The following is an 18,585-nucleotide window of genomic DNA, read 5'->3' as shown; positions in this document are numbered from 1 at the left end:
TACAGTGAGGGGTTGGATGATTTGACCATCAAATCAGAAAGATTTCCCCAAGGAACTGGTAAATGAACGGAGAGCTGAAATAAGAGTACATGTTAATTAGGCACCTTAAGGTAGAGCCTCTTAGGTAGATGGAACAACAGATGCAGAGGCCCTGATTCAGAGACCTACTTACCATAGAGTGGCAAGTGCAAGAGGCTGATTAAAGACCAGAGTGGCTGGAGCACCAAACATTAGGGGGAAGATGGTGTAAGATGAAACTGGAAAAGTAGCTAGAGACCTGCCCATGCACAGTCTCCTAAGTCAAGTTAGGGGGATTTGCCTTTATTCTAAAACTCCTTCAGATCTGTGTTGTGCAGGTGAGAGAAGGAGGGAGACAGTTGGAAGTCAGATTATCTTGAGTAAGATAGGAGACAATTGAAACAGTCACTGGAGAAATTTGGCCCTGAAGGAAGTAGGGAAGTAAAATGAAGTTCGTTTGGTTTTATTTGTTTCAGTTGGAGAGATGTAAGTGTGCTTAAAAACTGAAAGGAAGAATTCACTCGATGTGGAAAGAGCTCAGATGTCCACTGACAGATGAATGAATAAAGAAGATGAGAGATATATAATGATAATGTGACGTATATATAATGTAATGGAATATTACTTAACCATCAAAAAGAATGAAATCTTGCCATTTGCAATGACATGGATGGAACTAGAGGGTATTATGCTAAGCAAAATAAGTCAGTCAGAGAAAGACAAATACCATATGATTTCACTTACATGTGGAATTTAAGAAACAGTTGAACATAAGGGAGGGAAAAATAAGATGAAAACAGGGAAGCAAACCATAAGAGGTTCTTAACTATAGGAAACAAATTGAGGGTTGCTTCAGGGGAGGTGGGAAGTGGGGATGGGATAATTGGAGGATGGGCATTAAAGAGGGCACTTGAAGTAATGAGCACTGGGTATTGTATGCGTCTGATGAATCACTAAATTCTAACTCTGAAACTGATAATACAGTATATGTTATCTCAGTTGAATTTAAATTAAAAAAATTTTAAAAAGAATGCATTTGAGGTGTAGTGCTTGAATGTATATGAGACAGAATGGATAATTGATAGATGATTCCTGAGATGAGATCTAAAGTAAAGGTAATTAATCTCTCTTGGAAGAAGGACATTTTCTCTTCTATAAGAGTGGGAAGGAAGAGAGGTTGGTATATAGGTATGTTTGGAATCAAGAGAATAAAAGAGTTTCTGTCCAGAGGCCTTTGTTCTCTCTAAAAATGGTAGATGAGATCATCCACTAGAATGAAGGAGGAAAATGAAGCTAGAGGTCGAGGCAAGTAATTTTTGTGAAGGATAGAATTGGTAGGATTGCTGCCAGTATTTTTGAAGGTTTTTGAGGTTTATTATTATGGATTTATAAGGAATATTTATTCTTAACCAGGGTTTCAAAGCCCTGTCTGATGTGATCCCAATCTATTTCAGTCAGATTTCATACCACTCTTCTCTTAGCCATTTCAGTCCAGGCACCTGTCTCCCTTCAAAGCCTGAAATGTACCAATGCCTTTTAACTCTCTTTCTCTCCTATTCATGCTTCAGTTCTTACTTTAATGCCATTCTGGATAGAGAGTATCTGATAGACCTAGCTTGGGTTGAGTGCTAAACCTTTGAATCAGGTATCTATGCTAAGGAGAGCAAGGTCTTGTAGCACAAACGTGATCTTGAAAGACTCATGTACTGAGACCATTTCCTGAGAGGGGAGAACTCCAGTGAACATTTACTACAAAGATTCATATTGTTGGGGTGCCTGGGTGGTTCAGTGGGTTAAGCCTCTGCTTTCAGCTCAGGTCATGATCTCGGGATCCTGGGATCGAGCTCAGCAGGGAGCCTGCTTTCCCCTCTCTCTCTGCCTGACTCCCTGCCTGCTTGTGATCTCTATCAAATAAATAAAATATTTTTTAAAAATTCATAGCATTGAAATAGCCAGCATATTAAATATTTTAGGCATAATAATATAGCATACAATTTAGTTTCATTCTGTTAAACTGTCAAAAATGTGGTTGATTAATATTTAAGAGAGACAGTCTTAATAATATGCCATCTATGCTAAATACCGTAAATTCTATACTTAATGTAAGGTTAACATGCTGGCAAATGGTGTGCCAGGATTAAATGAGTTCATTTTGCACTTAAGTTGAATCACACTGTAATATTATAGTGTAAACTTTTATCATGAAAAATTATTCTAGAGTCGTTTATGGGGCACCTGGGTGGCTCAGTTGGTTTAAGTGTCTGCCTTCAGCTCAGGTCATGATCCCAGGATCCTGGGATCGAGCCCCCCATCGGGCTCGCTGTGAGGTAGGAAACCTGCTTCTCCCTCTCCTTCTGCCTCCTGCTCATGCTTATGCATGCACGTGCGCACTCTTTCTCTCTCTCTCTCTGTCAAATAAAATATTTTTAAAAAATAAAGTGGCTTTGTATCTTCTATAAAATTTTTTAGTACTGTTGCCTTTCTTTAGTCACTCATTGCTGTGGGAAGCAGTATGCAATAGTGGAAATAACATGGATTTTGGAGTCAAACAGATCTGGGTTTGAATCCTAGTTCTGTCTTCTTACTAATTGTGTGACATTGGGCAAGTCACAATTTCTTTAGACTTTTATGTTTGTATGTGCGCAACAATGGCCATAATATTATATTGACCTACCTTACTGATGTTGGGGATAGTGAGACAGAGAAAGTGAAAACTTTTTTTTTTTTTACGATTTTATTTATTTATTTGACAGAGAAAGATCACAAGTAGGCAGAGAGGCAGGCAGAGAGAGAGAGGAGGAAGCAGACGCCCCGCTGAGCAGAGAGCCTGATGCGGGGCTCGATCCCAGGACCCTGGGATCATGACCTGAGCCAAAGGCAGAGGCTTTAACCCACTGAGCCACCCAGGCACCCTGAAAACTTTTTTTTTTTTAAATTTTGTTTATTTGAGAGAGATCACAAGAGCGGGGTGAGGGGCAGAGGGAGAAGCAGACTCCCCACTGGGCAGGGAGCCCAGTGCTCAATCCCAGGACTCTGGGATCGTGACCTGAGCTGAAGACAGGCGCTTAATCAACTGAGCCACCCAGGTGCCCCTGAAAGCTCTTGATAAATTATTCAGTATTGTCATATAATGTTAGTATTGCTATTATCACAATGAATCTCCTGGAATTCTTGGTTACCAGCAACCAAAATATGTCCTCTCTTAAGCCAAAATAATTTATTGCAAGAATATCAGGAGCTTACCGTATTGACCATAGACTGGAAGAGGAGCAGGCATGGCAAACAAGCAGAAACCCTGGCATTCTCTGTTAGATAGGCTTTGGAGATTCTGTAAGCAATTATAGTGTGGGGAAAGTCTTGACTGTTTGCTGCTGCTGCTGCCACTGCCATAAAAACAATTTTTCCACCATCTTTCTATTATTTGCTCAAAATTCAGAATCCTGAAAGTAGGTAAATAATTGGCTGGCCTTAGATTCTTTGCCAGGTTTTGGCTCTGCTGAATAAAGAGAAGAATTAACTGGGGCGCCTGGGTGGCTTAGAGGGTTAAGCCTCTGCCTTTGGCTTGGATCGTGATCTCAGGGTCCTGGGATCAAGCCCCACATCAGGCTCTCTGCTCAGCGAGGAGCCTGCTTCCCCCTCTCTCTCTGCCTGCTCGCTTGTGATCTCTCTGTCAAATAAAATCTTATAAAAAAAAAATAAATAAATAAATAACTGACTCTTAACTTCCATATTGCCCTCTTACCAACATAGTACATAAAGAGGAATTTTTCCAGAAATGGGAGCTTGGGGTTCTAATAGGCAGGAAGTTGGATGCTAGATTGCCAGAATCCATTAAAAAAAAAAAAAAAAGTCATCAGGTTTTTCACTTAACTATATCTGACTTCAAGATTACTTGGTGATAGGGCGCCTGGGTGGCTTAGTGGGTTAGGGCCTCTGCCTTTGGCTCAGGTCATGATCTTGGTCCTGGGATCGAGCCCCTCACTGGGCTCCCTGCTCACTGGGAAGCCTGCTTCCCTTCCTCTCTCTCTGCCTGCCTCTCTGCCTACTTGTGATTTCTGTCAAATAAATAAGTAAAATCTTTAAAAAAGAAAAAAAAAAGATTACTTGGTGATATCCATTCCTTCTATAGTCATTTCAAGATTCTGAGGCCTAATTCTTAATAGAGTCTTTACATGATTATGGAGGGGAAAATTTCATAGTTAAAACTTACATAAATATAAGAGCAAGGATGAAAATAAAAATAGAAGCCTCATTCATTGTTTATTATTTATTTGTTAATATTTTTATTATTCATAATTTCTTCTTTTACTGCCTATTCCTATTCTTTAGGACCTGCAGTTCAGGGTTCTTTATCTGATGGTATGACGTATTTCTTTATTCCTAGGTGTCTTGAACCTTTGGTCTTGCCTGTATAGGGTCACTTTAGTCTTTCATTAACATTTATTCCTGGATTTAGTACCAGCAAGGGGCCTGGAATTTGGTTTTACAGTACTTATAAGCTGAGTAGTTAGACTATTGCTGTTTGATGGATGCTCGCAGAAGACATGAGACTCCTAGGTTAGAGACAACAGATTTGATTAGTTACAGCACAGTATCATGAGCTTCCACATGTATGTGTCAGTTCCCCTTGCCCCACAAGTACTGTGAGGGTGACCCACTGGGGCCCAGATGGATGTTATACACACAGTGGGTTTGTGTTGTAGCTACGGAATGAACACTGAGCTTAAGGAGTCTGTCATTTTATAGCAAACAGTAAGCAAGCCTATTCTTTACTCCTATAGGGAAGACTATCTTATCCCTTATCGTTGCTTACTGCCAACATAACCCTGAGAAATGGCCCATGGCATGTCCAGGAAGATATGTAGGAATTCAAGAGAACCATAGAGGACTCTTCTCTCCCAACAACAAGAAGGTACCCAAGGGGATCCCCGAGCTCCAGTTATCCTCTGTCCCATAGAGAAGAGAAACCTTTTTCTTTCTCCTTCAGGTTCAGGCAGCTAACCAAATGTAAAAACTTTTGTTCTTTCTATCCCGTGCGAGGAGAATGACAAAATGCCCAGTTGTAGCCTTAACTTCTAATTCTGTAAAAATATTACTCTGTCACTTGGTCGAAGCATTCTTCTTTTGGGTCCTTGTATCTTCTTTTTTTTTTATTTTATTTTTTTTTAAAGATTTTATTTATTTATTTGACAGAGAGAGATCATAAGTAGACGGAGAGGCAGGCAGAGAGAGAGAGAGAGAGAGAGGCAAGCAGGCTCCCTGCTGAGCAGAGAGCCCGATGCGGGACTCGATCCCAGGCTGAGATCATGACCTGAGCCGAAGGCAGCAGCTTAACCCACTGAGCCACCCAGGCGCCCCAGGGTTCTTGTATCTTCAAACTAGCAGAATCCACCTCCAGAAGGACTGATTGGTGATATCAGAAGCAAAATATTTGTGAGTGAATCGTTAAGCATCAGGGGAGCTTCTTCCATCCCTTGGTTGCCAGGCTAAGCCTGACTATATAGAAAGTGTGTTGTCTGTGTAATTTTTTTTTTTAAAGATTTTATTTATTTATTTGACAGACAGAGATCAAAGTAGGCAGAGAGATAGAGAAGAGGAAGCAGGCTCCCTGCAGAGCAGACAGCTCGGTGTGGGGCTCTATCCCAGGACCCTGCGATCATGACCTGAGATGAAGGCAGAGGCTTTAACCCACTGAGCCACCCAGGCGCCCCTGTGTAAATTTTTTTAAATTTTTTTTTTAAAGGTTTTATTTATTCACTTGAAAGAGAGTACAAGCAGGGGGAGAGCAGAGGGAGAGGGAGAATCAGGCTCCCCACTGAGCAAGGAGCCTCCCCCCACCCCCCAATGTGGGACTCAACCTCAGGACCTGAGGATGATGACCTGAGCCAAACCATCTGCCCCTTGTCTCTGTAAATTATGTGAAATCACATCACTTGAAAATGGATTCTGCTGCTTAAAAAGTTTGAAAACCACTATTATAAGGCTTTTCCCTGAAAGGAAAAGGAGAATGGATATACATACACCCACACACATGGTATGTGTGTGTGTGTGTGTGTGTTTGTCTCTCTTTGTCCATCTGTATGTGGTATGGGGAACAGAGGGCAAAGGGGCTGGGGCTGGGAAAACATGTCTGACCTTCAGCCTCACCTAGGAGTAGGAGCTCATCTCTCTCCTACAAGTTTTGCTCAATGAGAGTGACGTTATCATCTGATTAAGCTAGAAGTCAAGACATTGTTTTATTAATGGTGCAATTATTCTTTTGAGATGTACATCTACTAAGATCTCCATCAGCTAAGGAGACTAGGTAAAGTATGTCTTATAGTGGACTTTACAGATGGATTTGGGCCCAGCCATCTTTTATTCCCCACTACAGGACATATGAATATGCAAATTCCAAAATTTAAATATTGGGGTATCCAGGTGTGAGATTACCAAGTACCCATCTATCAATAATGTGTTTTTTTAATATATATAATTTTTTAAAGATTTTGTTTATTTGAGGGAGAGAGTGCATGTGCTTGCACATGAGCCTGGGGACAGGCCTGAGGAAGAAGCAGGCTCCATGCTGAGCGGGGAGCCCAGTACTGAGCTCTCAGGACCCCGGGTTCATGACCTGAGTCCAAGGCAGACACTTAATTGACTGAGCCACTCAGGCATCCCAGTACTGTGTTTTATTATGTATTGTCTGGCTGTTAATCTTTATGTAAACTCCCTGATGAGAATCTCAGAAGGTTGAATAGTAGAATTCAGGTACCAAAGCCCTATCCCAACTCCCAACAGAAGTAACTGGACTGAGTAAGTAAATAAGAATTTGTTTCCAGGTGTTTTGTGTTTTTTTTAGGTTTTCTGTTTGGTTTTTGTGGTGGTGGTTGTTGTTTTACCTGCACAGGGAGCATTTTGTCCTATCTTAAAGGCATCCTCTATCAATAACTGTTCTTCTGTGTATCTTCTGTAGACCACCTCAGAAAAGTTATTTAAATTTTTTCCTCCAGAAAGCTTTTAAGTGAGTTGATAATCTATTAACTCCAGATTGGAAATTCACTTCTATTTCCCATCCCCAATTTTTCTCAACCAAGATTTCTTTCATGGCTCTCCAGATTATCTGCAGTGACCAACCAAGTGACAGCTTAAAACACTCCATCTAATTACATATTAGAAATATGAAGTCCTGGGGCGCCTGGGTGGCTCAGTGGGTTAAGCCGCTGCCTTCGGCTCAGGTCATGATCTCAGGGTCCTGGGATCGAGTCCCGCATCGGGCTCTCTGCTCGGCGGGGAGCCTGCTTCCCTCTCTCTCTCTCTCTCTGCCTGCCTCTCCATCTACTTGTAATTTCTCTCTGTCAAATAAATAAATAAAATCTTTAAAAAAAAAAAATTTAAAAAAAAAAAAAAAAGAAATATGAAGTCCCCAAAATTTGACTCCTATGAACCCACTCATTATTAAATTCCCATGTCTGTGATCTCCCTGTCAGTTAAAATTAAAGGCCCTTCCAAATATGTGCTCTCCCTTGTTTCTTACACCGCTCAGGCTCAGCTGGAAAGCATTAGCTTAAGTGTTTGGGCAGATTCTGGGAAGCTTTCTTCAGTAGCTGCTGCCTGGGCTGTCTTTCATTGGAATATATTAAATTAGTTTAGCACCTCCAAAGATGAATTTCTCCAATTTCAAGGTAGTTGGTATCACGTGTTTTCAGAATGTTGAAGGGTTCCTAGGGGTCTTAAGATTAGCACAGCATCATCTCCACCCCCACAAACCCAAAAAGATAACTCTACAATAAATAGTGCAGATATTGACACCTTACTATAAAGTCCTAACCTACATTATTGTTCCCAGGCTAAAACAACAGAAACTTCAGTTTCTAGGAAACAGAGAATCTTCAAAGAAAACATAAAGATGTCTGGGCTTTTTGCTTGCACATGTTTCCAGTCTGTGTTTGCTATCTATAATTTGCAGATTCTAAACTCAGGTGAATCACTTATCCAGAGGCTAATAGAACACTTTACCATATAGGGAAGGAATTTTCATCCACGCGTAATAATACTTCACTGACATAGGATACCTTTGTTCTTGGAAAAATTTGCTAGGGGGATTTACCCAGCTACCAGGTCTTCTAGAGTCTCCCTTTTTCCCGTTGTCTGTTCTGCACATTTAAATCATAATTTTTATTTCTCTTTTGAACCTTATGTTCTTGACAACCCAGTGCTGAAATAGTTGAGTTCTGTGTAGTGACAAAGTATTTTCTTTTGAAAGACGAATGATCCACATTTGTAGCAGGCAGTCGTGCGGAGCAGTTAGTGCCTTTGCATTCTCTACAGTTCTGATCCAACTGGTTGTTCTTTATCCCTGTGTCCCCAATATGATCCTATCCTGTGAAATTCCTTGTATCTACTACTAATCCTAACTCTTGGAGGGATCTTTTTTCCTTTCCATTTATCTCAGCAGGAGAATGACCTTTCACTGATTCCTCTAAAACCTGTGGTCCCCATAGGGACCAATATGGCCTTTACAGTGTGCTTCTCAGGACCTTGCCTTTCCTCGTTATTTGAGTATTCCATGCTTTGGAAACTCAGTGGTAGCATATTCCTTTTTGTTACCTATATGTGTCAAAATGGGCTATGACTCTGTTGTCTGTTCCTTTCAGGCATCCCCAACTGAGTTGTTAACCTGTTCAAGTTGAATCCTTTCCTTTGTACATAATATAGAGCTAACATTGTTTAGATTAGAATACCTTCCTTACTTTTCCTTGTCTTTTGATTTGGGGCCCAAATGTTTGTTTTGCTTCTTTTCTTTAGTGCCTTTCTTATAGACGCTGTCACAGTGGAAATCAAGAGGTCCCGTGTGCTCAGGATTGATTCAGCTGCTGCCAACCTTCATACCCTCAGTAAAGTAATTCCAATTATGGACAGGTTCAGCCTCTCATTTAGGCTTGGATTATGTCTGGGTTGTTTGACCTTCCTTTCGTGTGACCTAATACTCTCCTGTAGGGTCTTTTCCCCACAGACTTCCCAGATATGTTCCACTATAGTATGTAACATTCCTGTCTTCCCATCCATGTCACCTTGCAAATTACATAATGGATGCACTGCTTTGTTGCTGATCTTCCTTTTCCAAAACTTTACAGATCTATCTGAATTTAATGTAATCACCTGTTACAACTGTCTTAGTCTTTAAGGATAGTCCTTAATTATGTGTTTGATTTCTTACCTTTAGCTTTAAGAGAGCTCTACAACAAAAATTTCTTAGATCCAGGCTTTTTCTGAGAACCGTTTTAGTCTACTGCTGAATTTTGCTTTTCTTCCTTCATATATCTCTTTGGCTTATATCACCTTACTTGAATAAATAACAGACTCTTTTTTTCTAGTCTCATCTTGTAAAGAGCAGTTAAAACAAACTATATCTCCTTTGCCTTTTAAAGCTGTTTGACCTAACTTGCCATGTTTCCCTTAAGGAAGAAATCCCCTTTTTCCTCTATTAATCTGGGTATCTCACTTTGTTTTTCTTTTACTTTCCCGCGTGCCTTACTGTGATTATGTATGTTTAAATCCAGTGCTGTTTTTCTTGATTATCTGAACAGATAAGATTCCTAAGGCCTTTTTTTTTTCTTTTTTAAGATTTTATTTATTTATTTGACAGGCAGAGATCACAAGCAGGCAGAGAGGCAGGCAGAGAGAGAGAGAGGAGGAAGAAGCAGGCTCTCCACCTAGCAGAGAGCCCGATATGGGGCTCAATCCCAGGACCCTGGGATCATGACCTGAGCTGAAGGCAGAGGCTTTAACCCACTGAGCCACCCAGGCACCCCTCCTAAGGCCTTTTTAATTTTTCTCTTAGCTTAGTTTATTATGGCTTTGTTGAGGCTTTCTTAGTATCTCAATCGAAGAAGATGATTTACCCCCATATAATAAGGGCTCCATTTCCCTTTATCTTTTCAGTGATTTAAATCCATCACCCAGCTATAGTTGAATCTACTACAGTCTACTCAGGGATTTATATCCAGGGCCAACTTGAAATCACGCTGGGCAGGACTGATTGCAGAACCTTATTGACAAGCTACATAAATCCAAAGGTTAGTCATTCCTCAGTCCTCTTCTTGGGATATGATGAAGGATACAGTTTGGGAATAGAATTAGCTGCATGCCTCCTAGTAATGCCAGCACATATTGTTAAAAGTTAGAACCTTTTACAATGCTGTGGAGCTTACATGGAGACTACTGCCATTTGCAGTCCTATTTACCTGGCAAACACATAAAGAGAACAGGTCATTCTACCAACGCTTGCCTGAAATGATTGCCTATTTTGAAGTGAAACCTTTCCCAACCAAAGGACTCATATCTGTAGGCACTAAAGCATCACCTAAATTTCTCCTTGTCTTCAGTGCATTGAATGTCTCTGCATAATGGATTTCAGCAACCCTCTTCCACTGTTGGTTCCAAACATTTGAGATGAGTTATGTTCCACTTTGGGGCAGACTTACAGAAGAAAATGAACCAGAAGGCCTAGCAGTGTGTGTGTGGTCAGTGACCTCTATTTTATTCTTGCTTGTCCTATAGAACCTCTTCCACAAGTGACATTGGAGAAAAGGACTGAACCTTCCTTCCCAGGACTTAACTTGCCCCAGAGAAGAGACACTATATTATGAGAGAGAAATCTGTTTCCCCTCAATGGGTAACAGTTATACTAATACCAATTTTTCAATTATCCATTCTCTTACCACTTTTTTTTTAAATTAGTAGACTTTGCTTTTTAGAGTAGTTTTAGGTTTACCAGAAAATAGAGCAGAAAGTACGGAGTTTTCCATTTTTCCTCTCCCCCTCCCAGTTTCCCCTACTGTTAACATCTTGCTAACACAAGTATGATACATTTATTAAAATTGATGAGCCAGTATTTTGTTACATTATTATTGACCACAGTTTACATTAAGGTTTATTCTCTGTGTTGTACATTCTGTGGATGTTGTCAGTTGTGTACTATAAATGTGTCCCGTTACAGTATCATAGGAAGTAGTTTCACTGCCCTGAACATTGCCAGTGCTCCACCTTCTGGCCACATTTTTGAAATAGTATCTTTATCATATATTAAATTACTGTTTAATGTAGATCCCTTACATTTCTTATGTTTATTTCTCAACATTTAATTATTTTGTTGCTGCCATGCCAGGTTGTTGTGGTTTTTTCCCCTCATTTGTGTTTGCTTATGGCTTACTGCTCACATATAGGTTAGCTAATTGCTTTTTCATATTTATCTTATTTCTGTCCAGCCATCTTACTGACTTTTTTATTTAGTTCTATAAGTGTTAAGTTTATTTATCTTCATTTTCTTACTGATTTTGTTACCTAAAACCCCAAGTTCAGCTGCTCATTGCTCAAAAGCCAATACTTAAGAGACCAGTTTTGATTGGAAAGGCATATGAGCTTTATCCAGAAGGCTGACCACCTGGGGAGAAGGGAGACTTTTGTCTAAATACCAACTGAGGTTTTTACCTGGCCCAAAGATTTTTAAAAGCACTTTAGGGCAGTTAATCAGTAAAAAGGGAGTTCAGTGGTCTGTAACACTTCTTGACTGTGTGCAGACTCAATGGTACCAGCTACAGACAGACATAGCAGTGCTTGAAGGTTGCATATTGGTGCTCTGGTTCCTATACAAAGAAAGGTTTGGTTCATCAAGAGGGCTACAGGTGCTTGCTAAACTTAAATACTGGTAAGTTGTCTGGGGCAGAGGCAATTTTCAATTTGGCTAAAATTTTCAGAACAATAATTGATTAATAGTAGTAACAGTATATGTGTCTCTGTTTCAAATTTAAATGAGAATGCTTCTTTTGTGTCACCATTAAATGTGATGTTTGCTTTTGAGTTGAATCACCTTCAGCGAACAGATACATCATTTACTTTATTAAAGAGTATACAAGGAAATGAATTTTTAATTTTGCCTTCTATTGAAGGTTTTCTATGTGAAGTTTTTCTCTTTTAACCTGTGAATATCCTGAATTATATGAAAGAATTACTGTTCTTGAATGCTCCTTGCATTCCTAGAACAATGTTTGACTAATAACCCTGCTGAATTCACTTTGCAAATATTTGACAGATCTATAAGTAAGTCCCTAAAAGAAGAAAAAAGTGCGCAAGTACAAAGAAAATGGGATTAAAATACCACCTGGTAGTTAGAGAAAAAAGAAGACAGCAAGGAAGCATAATAAATTATGTAAAAGAATATGGCTTCTGTAAAATGAAACATGAGTTATCAGTAATAAATATGAAGGACCTAAATCCTACTAAAAGTAATTTTAGATGGTGAGAATTTCACAGATTCACAAATATGTACAATATATAAGAGACTAAAAATTCAAAAGCTGAAAATAACAAATACAGGTGGATATAAACAAATTGCCAGAGTTTATGTATTTTTTTCTTGTTCTATCCAGTGAACATGTATTGTCCAAAGGGTAGTTTTTGTTTAAGTTTCTCTTCACTTCACATAGGACTTGTTACCTTTCATATTCTCCAGTGTAACCCAGATCTCTGTCTCTTCCCATTTTCCGTCTGCAAATAGACTCTTCCTGAGTGGAACCTCTTTCTTTAAGTCAGTCCCATCTCTTGTTGAAACCTGTTAGTCTACATAGTACAGTCAGATGTACCATTTGGATACAAAAGGTTCCACCCATTCCTTCCATAACATTAATATCCAGCTGGAGATTATTCTTAGCACTAAATTGCTGTGCAGAGAATGCTCTGATTTCTTTACCTTTCTAAAGTGCCTGTAAATCCATGCCACTAAAACTCACTATTACTGAGTATATATTTTGGAAAGGTTTTTCGCTGCCTTTCAGTATAGTTGTACATCTTCTGGAACTCTGTCAGCAGCCATAGACTCCTCCCTTATCTAATGTTCTTGTTCTTCTGTCCAAATTCTTTTTCTCCCTCCTTTTCCTTCTTTTCTTTCCACCTTTTTTCCCTCTTTCTTTCTCTTGAGCAAGTAGATCAGCTTGTTTCGTTGTAACCAAATAGTTGACTTGGTTTTGCTACCTGGTATTTTCGGTATGGTATGTGGCAAAGTCACCTAAGAACTATGCCTACTCTGTACCTCCCCCACCAAATCAAAGGAAATAAAAATTGAAAAATTTGAGAAACTCTTGGGATAACAATGGCTTTAACCATAAGTAATTTGAATATAATATCTAAGCAGCAGTCTGTAGGCCTTATAAAAAAAATCTTAACATAGCAGTAAAAGTGAAATATGTTCATCTTTTAGCCCACTATAAAATAAAAATAAAGCCCATTTCCTTTCTTGTACTGAGCATTACCGTCTCACTTGGATTTTTATTTGTGGACTAATAAAGTAGAATATAGTGACTTACCTATCAGAAATTATATTAGTAGTTTCTTTTTTTAAGATTTTATTTATTTATTTATTTGTTTATTTATTTGAGAGAGAGAGTAAGAGCACAAGCAGATGGGAGAGGTTGCAGGGGAGGAAGAAGCAGACTCCCCCGTGAGCAGGGAGCCTGTTGCGGAACTCCAGCCCAGGACCCCAGGTTATAACCTGAGCCGAAAGCAGACACTTACCAACCGAGACACCCAGGTGATCTGTATTCCTAGTTTAGTAATTCCTTAAAATTTACAAAATGTGATAGAATTTTCTCTTATTCTAGAAGTATTATTTGCCTCATATTCCCAGTGCTAAAAGAGTTCCTAACATATCACAGTCTCCAGATTTTCTCTGAGACTAACCTGTACATTTTATCTTCAACTTCATTAAGAAATTGAAATTTTGTTTGACAATAAAGATATTCTTTCTCCTTGAAATTCATCTTTAAGTGTCCCAGTAAACCTTAAATTTTTTCATTACTATTTATTTCTACAGCATTGTAAGTATTTAATCTAACTCTGCCTTCTTTCGACAACCTAGAGTGACACCATTTTGGCCTTGGTCAGAAATCACAATTTAAAAAGCGATTGCTATCCAGCCCCTATCAGACATACATTTGAGAGAAGTGTTACTAAGGAAAGAGTGCTGAGTGGTCATTGGCTTTGTCCAGTCTGCATTCTGAATTGTTTTTGTTTCAAGTTAAAGCTGTGTAAGCTACTTTCTTGGGAAATACAGTGTGAACTTTGGGTTTTACCAAGTATTGATAATTTTTTAAAAACCCAGATTGCTATGTTTGAAAAACCATCAAGGACATTGCTTTTACTTCATTTAAAATCTCCATAAAATAACACCATGAGAAATACCTTACATTTTGTGTCAGGGAAAAAAATTGGTTTTTCTAAAGGATTAGTAGACTGCTTTTCTAAGGGAAGCTCAGTGCCATATTTTAATACAGCAAATCATGATAGCAACTCTACATCTCTTCTAAATGTGTCTGAGGAACAGTTTCTGTGCTGGACAAAGACTGGATTTGAATAGAAAATTGAGTTGAAGCATTTGTCAAGCACCGGTTTTGTATGTCTGCTAAGCCAGGCCCAGTGCGCCCCTTTTAATTTCATTTATTTCTCCCTTCACTAGAAAACGTTATGTGATGTGATCCTTATGGTCCAGGAAAGAAAGATACCTGCTCATCGAGTTGTCCTTGCAGCAGCCAGTCATTTTTTTAACTTAATGTTCACAAGTAAGTATATTAAAGTAAAACATAAAATTTTTTCCGTGAGAATGAGGTGGAGTCTAAATGAAAATATCTTCCTAGTTTTTAAAGCATTTAAGAAATTAAGGCCATAAAACAATGAAGTGATTGAAAAGTGGTTGTGGTGACGATTGAGCAAAAGAAAAATGTTCTTTCATCAACCTTACAGGCCCAAAGATTTTATGGATGAAGGTACAGTTTCTACTTGAATGCCCAGTTTTCTTCTTGACCTTAGATGGAAAAGCAAAGAAGAAAATAAATGTTTAGGATAATTTGTCTAGCAAGTTAAACTAAATAAAAATGAAGTATGAAATACCATACTAGAAAGAACTCTAGATTTAAAGTTAAGAACTGGATCCAAGTCCTGGTTCCTCTGTTTAGTATTATTTTATGAGCTTGATCAGGTTATGTAATATATCTGCCTCAAGTTTTCTCTTTGGTGCTCTGGCTACCTATAAGGTTTTTGGTAGAGAATGAGAGCTTTGTTCGCTATAGCTATATTTATTATAGCAGTTGCATTGCTGTAATTGTCATTGTTCTTGTAGATGTTTGCCAGCTGCATCAGATGTAGTTTTGCTCACAGCAATTTAGAAGAGTGCTACTCAAGTATTTAGGACTTGGGGGAATACTAAGATTATTTTATATATATGTTTACTTGGCTTTTTTTTTTTTTAAGAAATATACTAATTCACTAATTTCCTAGCTTATTTTAATTTAAGGCACTTTTCAAGTGTGGAGAGTTAATTTTGCATTTATTATAGGAATGTCGGGCTTTCTGGGTATATTTTTTCCAGAGAAATCTCTGCCCTATTATTCTTTTCCATATTTAACATGGCCTGGAATGATCTGGCCCTCAGTTAAACTAATAATAGTACTCATGACATTTATATTTCTTCTTTTCATTTTAGCTAACATGCTTGAATCAAAGTCCTTTGAAGTTGAACTCAAAGATGCTGAACCAGACATTATCGAGCAACTTGTGGAATTTGCTTATACTGCTAGGTAAGTTAAGAAGGATCATTTCTATTATAGAGAAGTAAGGTTGGCATCTACCATGCCGGAGCATTGTGGTGACAAATTGGTATGCTCCAAATTCTTCAACATGAAAAACTACAAGGATGCCATACTGTTGCAAGGACTGAAAAGTGTAATTTTCTGTTTAATTTCAGGGGCTAATAGGATACATTTTACAATAGCATTATTTAAATAATAAATTGTAGGAGATTAATATTCACTTTAACTTCTTTGCAGAATTTCTGTGAATAGCAACAACGTTCAGTCTTTGTTAGATGCAGCAAACCAGTACCAGATTGAACCTGTGAAGAAAATGTGTGTTGATTTTTTGAAAGAACAAGTTGATGCTTCAAATTGTCTTGGTAAGAAATCAGATTCCTACTAAAAACCAAACTTTAATGTGTATTTTAATTTTAAAAAGTGTGTTTATAAGTATCTTCATTTAATTTTAAAGACATTGTCACTAGAAAATATGCTCAAAATACATTTTAAGAGATTCTTAAGGAGGTGCCTATTAATCTAGGCCTCAAGAAGCCCATTAAAAACTGTACTACGGGGTGCCTGGGTGGCTCAGTGGGTTAAAGCCTCTGCCTTCAGCTCAGGTCATGATCTCAGGGTCTTGGGATCGAGCCCCACATTGAGCTCTCTGCTCAACGGGGAGTCTGCCTCCTCCTCTCTCTCTGCCTGCCTCTCTGCCTACTTGTGATCTCTGTCTGTCAAATAAATAAATAAAATTAAAAATAAATAAATAAAAATAAAAAAATAAAAAAATTTAAAAAAAATAAAAATAAAAAATAAATTTTTTTACTAAAAAAAAAAAGCAACAAAAAAACTGTACTACATTTTCTAGAAAAAATATGAAATAACTTTAATAATGATTTTTTATGTATCTGGAATGAAGAGTAAGGATTGCATCTGGTGGTGGTATGATATATGATATCATAAGTATGAGTGTTCACCTTTGTTGAAGCACTTAAGATTGCTACAGTCTGTCTTGAATGAGAAAACTGGGGTTGTGTATATTGCCTGAGGTCTTATAGCTAGTATGTGGAGGTGCTGAGGTTGGAATTTAAGTAATCTTGTTCTCAACTACTATACTATGTTGCCTCTTTACATTCTTAGTTGTGCTAGCTATTGTTTACTGGAAAAACTAAAAATCCTAGACTATAAAGTAAGATACTAATTAAGGGACTGCTATGGGGGCATGTGGGTGGCTCAGTCAGTTGAGCATTCAACTTTTGATCCCAGCTCAGGTCATGATATTGGGGTCTTGAGATTGAGCCCCATGTTGTGCCCCACATTCAGCACAGAGTCTGCTTGTCCTTCTCCCTCTTTTCCTCTCCCTGCTTGTGCATTTGTCTCTCTCCCTCTCTCAAATAAATAAAAACATCCTTGAAAAAGACCAGTCTCTAATCTCACCTGTGCAATAGAGACATTCTGAGATGAATCTATTTCTCTGGGCCATAGTTTGGGGCTCCATTCATCAATAAGATTAACATTCCTGAGATTTTACTTATTTCTCCTTATATAGGTATTTTCACAAAATTTATTATAAAAAGGGAATTCAAATAAGTTTTTGGAAGATGATGACTTAAATATTTTTTCCTAACTCCCTACCACTCTAAATTTCCAACCAGGTACTTCAACTAAAAGAAAAACAGAGTAGGGAGTGGATATGATGGTACAAAGCATACTGTGGAACCTGGAGCAAGTTTGTGCTAACCACATCTTGGGCTTTGGGCTTCTGAGGAGACCATTTAGGATTTTTACTTCTGGATCCCTCTGTCATCGTTGTTTTCAAAGCTGAGAGGAGGGACAGCATAGCAGCCTAAAAGGGAGCCTGATTCTCTTGGGCTATCAGTGGGGCAAAGATAGTGGCCCAACCAGATGAGCCAACTACACTCTCAGTACCCAAAGGAACTACTTCAGCCTGCTTTCTGTTTAGCCCTGAGTGTGGCTCTACCTGTGAGTTGATCAGAGAACTCTTTGTTTTTACCACTTGTCAGTTCTCTGCTGCCTAGAAGACCCCAACAAGCTGTTTTCCACGAATACCAAAGGAACTCATGACATCTGATGGAACTGGGCAAAAATCATTCTAGGTTAAAGGAAACCCAGTAGTCTGAGGTACAGAAAGCAAGCTAAACAGCCAAAATGAATGTTTCCTATAGACAACTTTAATATAAGAAGAGGAGAACTTAAGATAGAAAGGATGCATGTGAAGGGGGTGGGGGAAAGCTGTGATTTTCCATGAAATTCCATTGAATTGAAAAACAGAATGGATATTCCTAAAAATCAGACTGAAGAAGATCAGACAGAGAAAACTGTCTCATGATAACAAAACAAAAATGCAAGGGAATGGAAATAATTAGCGAAAACATAAAAAATGAAAGGAAGATGAAGGGACAGTGATATGAAATAGGAAGTTCAGAAGGAACAGATGGAGGAAATGCAGTATCAAAGAAGTAATAAAACTTATTTGAGCTCAAAAAAAACTTTACTTTTCACACCAAATTATACTAAGTACCAGACCTGATGAAGTAAGATATTCCTCTCCTAGATATATCCTAGTGATATTTTTTGCCTCCAAAATCAGGAGAGAACTTCTCTTTGGGTGATAAAAATGCTCTGGCACTAGATAGTGGTGATGGTGGCACAACATGGTGAATAAACTAAATGTCAATAATGTTAAGTTTTATGTTGCATATGTTTTACCATAATTTCTTAAAAAACCAATATAAAAAGAATTTATAAGCTTTTAGAGAGAAAGAGTATGGTAGGTTAGCCAGAAATTGGCCACAAATTCTTTCCATCCTTGTATGAGTCTTTGTATATGTGGTTTTGTAGCCGTCAATCAAGAGGTAGAGTTTTTTCCCTGTGTAGCCTAGGCTTGGCCATGTAGCTTGCTTTAGCCCATGGGACATTGGCAAAATGTGACATGAGCAAAGGC

At 38.4% G+C, this 18,585-nt stretch overlaps 1 protein-coding gene across 4 annotated transcripts in view; it reads left to right on the top strand.

The window, feature by feature from the left end:
• Window positions 1–18,585, top strand: part of KLHL7 (kelch like family member 7) — a 69,388-nt gene that overhangs the window by 5,363 nt on the left and 45,440 nt on the right. For 3 of the 4 annotated variants that reach the window (XM_032304464.1, XM_032304462.1, XM_032304465.1), the window contains exons 2-4: window positions 14,510–14,612; window positions 15,533–15,626; window positions 15,876–16,000. In XM_032304464.1, coding sequence (XP_032160355.1) covers window positions 14,534–14,612; window positions 15,533–15,626; window positions 15,876–16,000 — 298 coding nt within the window. In that variant the 5' untranslated portion in view covers window positions 14,510–14,533. Of the gene's footprint in view, window positions 1–9,942; window positions 10,077–14,509; window positions 14,613–15,532; window positions 15,627–15,875; window positions 16,001–18,585 lie in introns of all 4 variants that reach the window. The other variant, XM_032304463.1, reaches the window with a different exon arrangement.

Source organism: Mustela erminea, chromosome 11, assembly GCF_009829155.1.
Source record: "Mustela erminea isolate mMusErm1 chromosome 11, mMusErm1.Pri, whole genome shotgun sequence".
Classification (NCBI taxonomy): Eukaryota; Metazoa; Chordata; class Mammalia; order Carnivora; family Mustelidae; genus Mustela; species Mustela erminea.
Note: the sequence above shows the minus strand (reverse complement) of the source record. Positions and strands in the feature narration are given on the sequence as shown.